The sequence below is a fragment of the Lucilia cuprina genome, chromosome 4 (genome assembly GCF_022045245.1).
Source record: "Lucilia cuprina isolate Lc7/37 chromosome 4, ASM2204524v1, whole genome shotgun sequence".
NCBI lineage: Eukaryota > Metazoa > Arthropoda > Insecta > Diptera > Calliphoridae > Lucilia > Lucilia cuprina.
Genome location: NC_060952.1, coordinates 56835941 through 56846104, shown reverse-complemented (window position 1 = coordinate 56846104; position 10164 = coordinate 56835941). Strand labels below are relative to the sequence as shown.

The 10164-nt window shown below is 33.5% G+C and overlaps 1 protein-coding gene across 1 annotated transcript; it reads left to right on the top strand.

The window, feature by feature from the left end:
- Positions 1–2539: 2539 nt before the first annotated feature.
- Positions 2540–9510, top strand: LOC111689765 (eIF-2-alpha kinase activator GCN1). Its single transcript, XM_023452229.2, has one exon. It carries the CDS (start codon positions 2598–2600, stop codon positions 9393–9395), a length of 6798 nt encoding a protein of 2265 aa, XP_023307997.2. The 5' UTR covers positions 2540–2597; the 3' UTR covers positions 9396–9510.
- Positions 9511–10164: the final 654 nt, after the last annotated feature.

Sequence of the window (10164 nt, the reverse complement as noted above, 5' to 3'; positions counted from 1 at the left end):
ATCTTGCAACAATTAGAGAAATAGTTACTAGCCTTAAATCTGCAGAAATCTCACATCATCAAAACAATTCAACTAAGTTTTTTGTTTACTAAGATCTCAAGCAGTGTTCTCATGTTTGGGTACGACGAGATTGTTACTTAAAACCTCCACAACCTAAATATGCTGGACCGTTCCAAGTTTTGCAACGTAATCAAAAAACGTTTAAAATTTTGATTCAAAACAAAAAGGAAACTGTATCAATAGACAGACTCAAGCCCGCATTTTTTGTAAATGACGCTTTGGAAGCAAATATTAAAAATACTAAAAATAAGCAAGATAAGTTGAGAACTAGATCCAAACTTCAAGAACGCCAGGAGCAAACAGACCATCACACTTAATTGCGTAAATCCAAAGGATTCAGACGGACTTTCTGTTGATTGCCCTGTCTCAGTGACAGGAGAAGCAAATCAATAGTTCGTTCCTAACATACCGCCCAATATGGAAAACAGACATCTGTTAGGTGGTAGGGGCAGTTCTTAGTTTCGTGCTTGTCTCATGGCCCGTCTGACAAAGGGTGGCCCCTAGGAGGCAGCCAGCTCAAGCAAAACTGTCCCTGTCAGCATGGCCCTTTAGATTCATTGCACTTAAGACTTCACATCGCGACAAGATGAATACCCTTCGTGAATGGCACCTATTAAGGAAACACCAAATTTCGAATATTTTATTGATGAAAAAGTAAGAATAATTCAAAGCAACCAGTAAATCAAATTTCAACATATTCAGTTAAAGCAATTATAATTGAGAACGAAGCAGACCGCGATGAAGAGTTTTTAATGTTAAGAAATATTAAGTCAACGGGGATTATCCCCGCTATTGACAATGATATTGAGCAAATTGTTTGGTCATGTTCCAGCTGCGCTAAAATAAGAAATATCCCACCAAGAGTTCCAGTTCATAGTTGGGAGGAGCCTGATGAAATTTTTCAAAGAGCCCACATAGACTATGCAGAGATTTTCCAAACCATTACTTTTTAGTACTGATGGATGCAAAATCGTAATGGCCTGAAATCAGATTACAATGGGTTGCTCTAAACTCCGAAAAAAGAAAAACTTTGCTACAAGATACATCAAAATGTCTTATAATGGCACAATACAGACATTTATACAATAACGCATCAAATGGATTAGCAGAACGCTAAGAAATTCTTTACCGTTATACAGCAACTCCACTAGCTAATGGGAAAAGTCAAATCGTTCCAGAAAACAGTCTGTCCGTTTTGAGGACCATGTTTTATATTAGCGTGTGAGATTTAGTGTACTTCTCAATAATAATATATAGCAATCATGTATGTGTCATCACTTATTACCTTTTTCTTGTATTACTCCTGTTTCTTTTTGCTTCCTTTTTTGTACAACAATTATATATTACATTTGATTTGTAAAAATGTTTATTTTGCTGTATTGAAATTTTTTTGAGTGCAATCACATTGCTTTTATACCCTTCATAAGTTTGTATGAGTATATATTAGTTTGTCATTCCGTTTGTAATTTCTGTAATATAATTTTCCGACCGTATAAAGTATATATATTCTGTATCCTTATAGATAGCGGAGTCGATTAAGCCATGTCCGTCTGTCTGTCTGTTGAAATCAGTTTTTAGAGGACCCCAGATATTGGCGAGATCCGAATCTTCAATAATTCTGTAAGACATTTCTTTCGTGAAGATCGCTATTTAAAATCAACAAAATCGGTCAATAAATAACCGAGATATGAGCAAAAAACCGAGACAACCTCTGAAAATTTCATCAAAAAATGTCATATTTTTTCATGCTTTGTTAAATAAGCAACAACAACACTGTATATTAGAAAAAGATGTACACGTGTGTGTAGATGTATTTGGTTTTATTCAGCTGCGTATTTTGTTTTGTGTGTTTGGATGCTGTTGGCGTCATTGAGTTGTGTATTTTGTTTTTGTGAATTCTGTTCGTATATTTGGATGTAGGTTGGTTTTATTGCGTTGTTTATTTTGTTTTTGTTTTTCTGTGTTTTTCTTTATGTATGTTTAGATGTCTGTTGGTTTAGATGTCTTATGTATTTTGTTTTTTTATTCCGTTTAGCGTTTTTGTTGCTCATTTTGTTTTGCTTTTGGTGTAATAATAATGTCGTCGGGAAAAAATTTATAAAACTAATATGTTTAAAATACACTATGGTGAAGGGTATATAAGATTCGGCACAGCCGAATATAGCACTCTTACTTGTTTATTTATCTGTCTCTTTTTTTTTGGGACTATGCATTTAAAGAGGAGGTTTGGTGTATCTTGATTGTTCTTTTTAATCACAGTAAACCATAGTATCAATGTGAATTTAAGCCTTCGCATCACGAAAGGATAAGTTCACTTGTCAAAAGTCGTATATTGGTATACCAATACTGTATTTAAATTTCAAAAATACAAAATTACGATACTGATATTTGCTAAACTATCAGTATCCGAAAAAATAGAATCTAAATAAGCATTAGTATTATACTTTTTTAAGAAAACATTAAAAACTAATTTTTACCTATTTTTATATTTTTAGGGAGCAGGAATATTGAGTTTTAATGCAATCTCTCCAACTTTAATGCCGCAAATTCTTCCGTTGGTCTTAGAACTATTTTCAAAATCGTTAAATACAGAGGTCCATGAAAAAGTAATATGCTTTGCACTAGAAATGTTTAGTCTATGGACAAAGAAACATACTGATTTTTCAGATAAAACAGTTATAGACATTTTTAAAAAAGGCGTTGGACTAAAAACTACAACGCCAAACGTTCGTTTATCATATTTGCAGTGGCTACTGGCTTGTTTTAATAAATGTAGTTTAGAAAATGATATCAATCTAACCACAATGTTACTGAAAATATTTGAAAAAGCACTGCAAAACCAATCCCAAATACCGCTTGTGTCAGAAGCAGTATGTGCTACTTGTTTATTATTAAAAACTGATGGTGCAGACAATGATACCTTGAATAATTTCTGGAATATTGTTCTCGACATAAACAAATCGATATTCTTTACAGAACGGTTTATTAACTCTGCTCCTACAGATACTTTGTGTTACATAGTCCTGATGGCAGAGCAAATTCTTACGAAACATTTTAAATCGATCAAAGGGAATTTGGACACATTATTTAAAGCATTTGTACAAGCAATAACATCATCATCTGATAAAGTGAGAAGTTATGTAAATAGTTTGTTACCTGAAATAATTGTATCAGAGAACGGAATAATGTTTTCTAAAAGCATCATCGTGGAACTTGGGAAGAAATTAAAGTTATTGGAAGCTGAATTTGATACAGATGAGCAGTTCTTACTTTCCAAATCAATTGAAGAAACAATACGCTTACTCTGTGATATTAAAAACATTACAAGCGTTGATGCCCAATATTTGGCACTCCAGTTGTTAATCGTATGTCATCATCCATTGGTAGTGTCTGCTAATCCAAAATTATGGAATAGTATACTGAAAGAACAGTTACATTTAGAAATTTGCCAATTGATTTCATTGCAATCAGAAAAAATTAAGGATATCATAATAGATAATTTTGAAATTAACAAAACTTATGAGAATGCGATTGCAACCTTATCTTATATAAGTCCAGACAAGTTCATTCCACTATTAATTTCAAAGGTTACATTGTATTTAAGTGATCCCCTCTTAATTAACGTTACTGATGATGAATATTTTACATTTTTAACTCCGGAAGGGGAGTTATATGATAAAAGTGTAATACCCAATAGTAATGACGTTTATACAACAGCGGGACTGAAGAGAGAAAATAAAGTTTACAGTTATAAAGAACAAATAGAAGAACTTCAACTTAGAAGAGAAATTGAAGAGAAAAGGCGTAAAGAAGGAAAATTAAAACCTCCTCAATTGACACCTAAGCAGAAAGAAGTAATAAAAAATCAGACTGAGAAAGAGCTTTTAATAAAAATGCGACTCAAAGATTTAAATTTAAAATTAAATTATGCAATTAAAATGATTGAGTCCTCTTGTATTGGTAATTCAAAACAATGTTCCGTACATTTTCCAGTTTTGCTAACTCTTATTTTAGAAGCGATGAAGTCGCCATTATCCGCTGAGCTAATGTCTCAATTATATTATCAATTAAGAAAAATTTGGTTTGAAGAATCAGATTTAGGGTTTAAATTGGCTATTACAACAATTCGAATGCAGTTGCCTAGATGCGATCTTAATAAAGAATGGATGAAAAATGATTTAAATATTCTAGTTCATGATACTCTACAACACTTGAACGAAATTATTATTGAACACAATGGCACAATGACTTCTCCAGCTTTTACATACATCTTTGAATTTCTAAAACGGGCACTTATATCAAAATATGTTTCATCTAATGAGGAATTAATGGCAATTGGAATAAAACTAATCGAGCAGCACGCTCAAACAAGAGGTGATTCCATTAATGGAGGCTTGTGGGATTATAGACATCCTAAATATTTACCAAGAATGGAAATGTTTAAATTCTTGATAGATCTTATTAGTATTCATTCTGGACGCGTTCAGACGCAGGCGGTTGCTGCATTACTGGAAGTGGCAAAATGTAGTTCTGGTGAAGACTTTTGTGCTTTAGCAACACAAGATGATATTAATATATTTTTGAATGCTCTCGAAAATGGCCAAGAAATAATGCGAGACGTCGCATTACGAGTTCTAACGATTTTATCAAAGATAATATGTACAGAAAGTAAAACCAATGCACATTTTTCTATGCTTATTACCCGTCGTCTTTGGGTGGCAAAATTTGATATTTCCAATGTTAACAGGAATATTGCTGATGATCTTTGGAAAAATGTTGAACTTAATCATCCGATAGCTGATGATTTATTATGTGATGTAATACATACAGAAATTTGTATACAAAAAGCCACTGCATCTTCGTTAGTTCCATTGTTAATTAATGATGGCTCAAGTGCAAAACGAATTTTAAAAAAACTTCTCACTATTTACAATGAAAAACTTTCTATGATTCCACCAAAACTAGATGAGTTTGGTCGTGAAATGGCACCTGCAATTGATCAGTGGAAACCTCGTAGAGGAATAGCTATAGCAATATCAAAAATTTCCCAATTCTTTTCAGTAGATGATGTGAATCATGTTATGCAGTTTATGGTATCTGCTGGTTTGGGTGATCGCGAAGAAGTTGTACATAAAGAGATGCTAGCTTCTGCTCTTACGATTGTTGATTTACATGGCAAGGATACTATAATAACATTATTGCCTGTTTTTGAAGATTTTTTGGATAAAGCTCCAAAATCTCAAAGTTATGATAATATAAGACAAGCTGTTGTAATTTTAATGGGTTCTTTAGCACGTCACTTGGAGAAAGATGATAAACGAATAGAGCCCATAGTAAGAAGATTATTATCAGCTCTTTCTACTCCATCTCAACAAGTTCAAGAAGCTGTAGCAAATTGTCTACCACATTTGATGCCATCAGTAAAGGAAGAAGCCCCAGCAATGATAAAGCGTCTTCTGCAATTACTAGTTAAGTCTGAAAAGTATGGCGAGCGTAGAGGTGCAGCCTACGGTATTGCAGGTATTGTAAAAGGTTTGGGAATCTTATCGTTAAAACAATTTGATATTATGTCAAAGCTAACAACATACATTCAGGAAAAGAAAAATTATAAATCTAGAGAAGGAGCGTTGTTTGCATTCGAAATTCTTTGCACTACTCTTGGTCGTCTTTTTGAACCATATATAGTACACGTACTTCCCCATTTATTGCAATGCTTTGGTGATCCTTCTCAGTATGTTCGTCAGGCAGCAGACGATACAGCTAAAGTAGTAATGGGAAAGTTATCTGCGCATGGTGTTAAGCTAGTATTACCTTCACTGCTAGAAGCACTTGATGAAGATTCTTGGCGTACAAAAACAGCATCAGTTGAATTATTAGGTGCAATGGCATATTGCGCTCCAAAACAGCTTTCATCTTGTTTACCATCGATTGTCCCCAAATTAATAGAAGTATTAGGGGATTCTCATACTAAAGTACAGGAAGCGGGGGCAGATGCGCTCAAAGTAATAGGATCTGTTATAAAAAATCCAGAAATTCAGGCCATTGTCCCCGTTTTGTTAAAGGCTCTAGAAGACCCTTCAAAAAATACATCCACTTGTCTACAAAGTCTCTTGCAAACCAAATTTGTTCATTTCATTGACGCACCTTCCCTTGCATTAATAATGCCTGTTGTACAAAGAGCCTTTATGGATCGATCTACAGAAACAAGAAAAATGGCTGCTCAAATTATTGGAAATATGTACTCTTTAACAGATCAAAAAGACCTTACACCTTATCTTCCTAATATTATTCCAGGTCTAAAAATGTCATTATTAGATCCAGTCCCTGAAGTTAGAGCAGTCTCTGCTCGAGCTTTAGGAGCAATGGTTAGAGGAATGGGAGAATCTTCATTTGAGGATTTACTTCCATGGTTGATGCAAACTCTAACTTCTGAATCCAGTAGCGTAGATAGAAGTGGTGCCGCTCAAGGTCTATCGGAAGTTGTCGGTGGTCTTGGAGTGGAAAAATTACACAAGTTAATGCCCGATATAATTTCAACTGCAGAAAGAAGTGACATTGCTCCTCACGTTAAAGATGGATACATAATGATGTTTATATATATGCCTAGTGCATTTCCACAAGATTTTACTCCTTATATTGGTCAAATAATCAATCCAATTCTAAAGGCACTTGCAGATGAAAATGAATATGTCCGTGATACTGCTTTAAAGGCTGGGCAGCGTATTGTAAATCTTTATGCAGAAACAGCGGTTGCACTTTTATTACCAGAATTAGAAAAGGGTTTATTTGATGACAATTGGCGTATTCGTTTTAGTTCAGTGCAATTGTTAGGAGACTTGTTATATCGTATATCTGGAGTTTCCGGAAAAATGACAACCGAAACTGCAAGTGAAGACGACAACTTTGGTACAGAGCAATCTCATGCTGCTATTATAAGATTCTTAGGTAATGAGAGACGTAATCGTGTTCTTTCCGGTTTGTATATGGGCCGAAGTGACGTATCACTAATGGTTCGTCAAGCAGCTCTCCACGTGTGGAAAGTAGTAGTAACCAACACACCTAGAACTCTAAGAGAAATTTTACCTACTCTCTTTGGATTGCTATTAGGATGTTTAGCAAGTACTAGTTACGATAAACGCCAGGTAGCAGCTAGAACACTTGGAGACTTAGTTAGAAAACTTGGAGAAAGAGTATTACCAGAAATAATACCTATATTAGAGCGAGGACTCAACTCTGAGCAAGCAGACCAACGACAAGGCGTATGTATTGGTCTTTCCGAGATCATGGCCTCCACATCAAAAGAAATGGTACTATCGTTTGTTAACAGCTTGGTTCCTACGGTGAGAAAAGCTTTGTCGGACCCTCTCCCGGAAGTTCGAGAAGCCGCAGCAAAAACATTTGAATCCCTTCATTCGACGGTAGGATCAAGAGCTCTAGATGATATACTACCGCCGATGTTGGAGGGATTATCTGATCCCGATGCAGAAGTTGCAGAAAATACATTGGATGGTTTACGTCAAGTGATGACAATTAAATCAAGAGTGGTATTACCTTATTTAGTTCCACAGTTAACAGCACCCCCTGTAAACACTAAAGCACTGTCAATTCTTGTATCTGTGGCTGGAGAAGCTCTAACAAAATATTTGCCAAAAATACTTTTTGCTTTATTACAAGCGCTTTCGGATGCACAAGGTACAGCTAACGAATCGCAAGAATTAGAATATTGCCAAGCTGTAATTTTATCGGTATCCGATGAAGCCGGAATACGAACCATCATGGACACTTTAATGGCATGTGCTAAATCTGAAAATTTATCTACCCGCAAATCATCTGCGAGTTTACTATCAGCATTTTGTATGCATACCCCCGGTGACTATTCGCAATATGTCCCGCAGTTGTTAAGATCTCTTCTGCGACTTATGGCAGAAACTGATCGAGAGATATTGCAAAGGTCTTGGGATTCTCTTAATGCTGTAATAAAAGGGTTAGATTCATCTCAACAAATCGCTCATGTTTCCGATGTTCGCCAAGCTGTACGCTTTGCTGCTAGTGATTCAAAGGAATTAGAACTTCCAGGATTTTGTTTACCTAAAGGAATTGCACCGCTTTTGCCAGTGTTTAGAGAAGCTATTTTAAATGGTCTCCCAGAAGAAAAAGAAAATGCAGCTCAGGGTCTAGGCGAAATTATTTCTATTACTAACGCACAATCATTACAGCCATCTGTAGTTCATATAACAGGTCCACTAATTAGAATCTTAGGCGACAGATTTAATGCAGGAGTGAAAGCAGCAGTTTTGGAAACTTTAGCAATACTACTCCATAAAGTTGGAGTTATGCTAAAACAATTTTTGCCGCAACTTCAAACTACTTTTTTGAAAGCTTTACACGACCAAAATAGATTGGTACGTATGAAAGCAGGTCATGCTTTATCTGAACTAGTAATAATTCATACGCGTGCAGATCCCCTTTTTAATGAAATTCACAACAGTATAAAATCGGGAGACGACTCCGCAATTCGAGAGACTATGTTACAAGCCCTTCGAAGTGTGATAACGCCCGCTGGAGATAAAATGTCTGATCCTATAAAAAAACAGATTTGCGGTACATTAATAGGTTTAATTGGGCATCAAGAAGACGTAACACGAAGTGCTGCTGGAGGCTGCCTTGGTGCTTTGCTTAAATATTTGACATCAGAACAAGTAGATGATATTCTTCGAAATTATATATTGTTAGAAGATAACGACGATTCTCATATTAAACATGGGCGTACAATTGTTTTGTTCGTAGCTCTTAAAGAAAGCGTTGAAATTGTATTAAACAACGAAAATGAAGAAATTATACTAAAAACACTTATTTCATACATATCATCTGATAAAATTCAGATTGCTAGCAATGGGATACGAGGTGCAACATATTTAATTGAATACTGGATGACAACAAATAAAACAGCATCGCCTCAAATTGTTAATGCGTTTACTAGGGCCATGAATCATAATAGTAATGAAATAAAACAACTTGTAGCAAAAAGCTGCAACCACATAGCAAAAGTTCTTAATGCTAACCAAATTTCTCCTGAATTATTAAGATACTTAATACCAATGCTGGTAAATGGAACAAAAGAAAAGAATGGTTACGTAAAATCTAATTCGGAAATTGCTTTAATATCTATATTACGCCTAAGGGATAATGAACAAAATTTCAACGATGTATGTCAAATCTTGGACGCAGGTGCCAGAGATTCTTTATGCGAAGTTGTGAGTAAAGTGTTGCGAAAAGCTGCAATTCAACCCGCTGGAAAAGACGAGGAGTTAGACGACACACTTTTAATTTATTAATTTAATTCATATATAACCTATTTACTTTATTAAATAAAAATATGTAATGTTCCACTTCAGATGACTTAAATTGTTTCATAAGAATTCACGATAAAATAAAAATCCTATAAGTATATTTTAACTTTATTTATTTATTTTTATATATATATATATATATATATATATATATATATATATATATTATATATTATATATATATATATATATATATATATATATATATTATATATATATATATATATATATAATATATTATATATATAATAATATATTATATATATATATATATATATATATATATATTATATATATATCTATGTATATATATATATATATATATATATATGGGGAATTCTTAAAATCTTTTGATTTTTGAGTTAAAAAAATAAAAAAATTAAATTTAATGGCACATTCAAAATATTTAGAGCAAATGAAAAGCTGTCTATTTACATTATAAATCCGTTCGCGTTAATGATTTTTATCAAGTGGCGCAGAAGTTATGGCGGTTTGAAGTATAAATTAAAAAAAAAACTCTCAAAATTAATTTTCATGATAAAATCTATCACAGAACAATAAAACTATTTAAGAGATATTAGAAATAAGCCATAAAATGAATCTTTAACAATTTGTAAAATACACTGAAAGAAAATTTTATGGAGTTTATTAAAAATTTCTATTTTTCGATAAATAACGTATATTTTATTAACAAACAAATTTAAAAATATGTATTATAATTTTATACTAAAACTATTAGATTTATAACAAATAT

Coding starts and splice junctions, on each gene's coding strand:
- LOC111689765 (XM_023452229.2), top strand. CDS start 2,598: ATGCCGCAAATTCTTCCGTTGGTCTTAGAACTATTTTCAAAATCGTTA.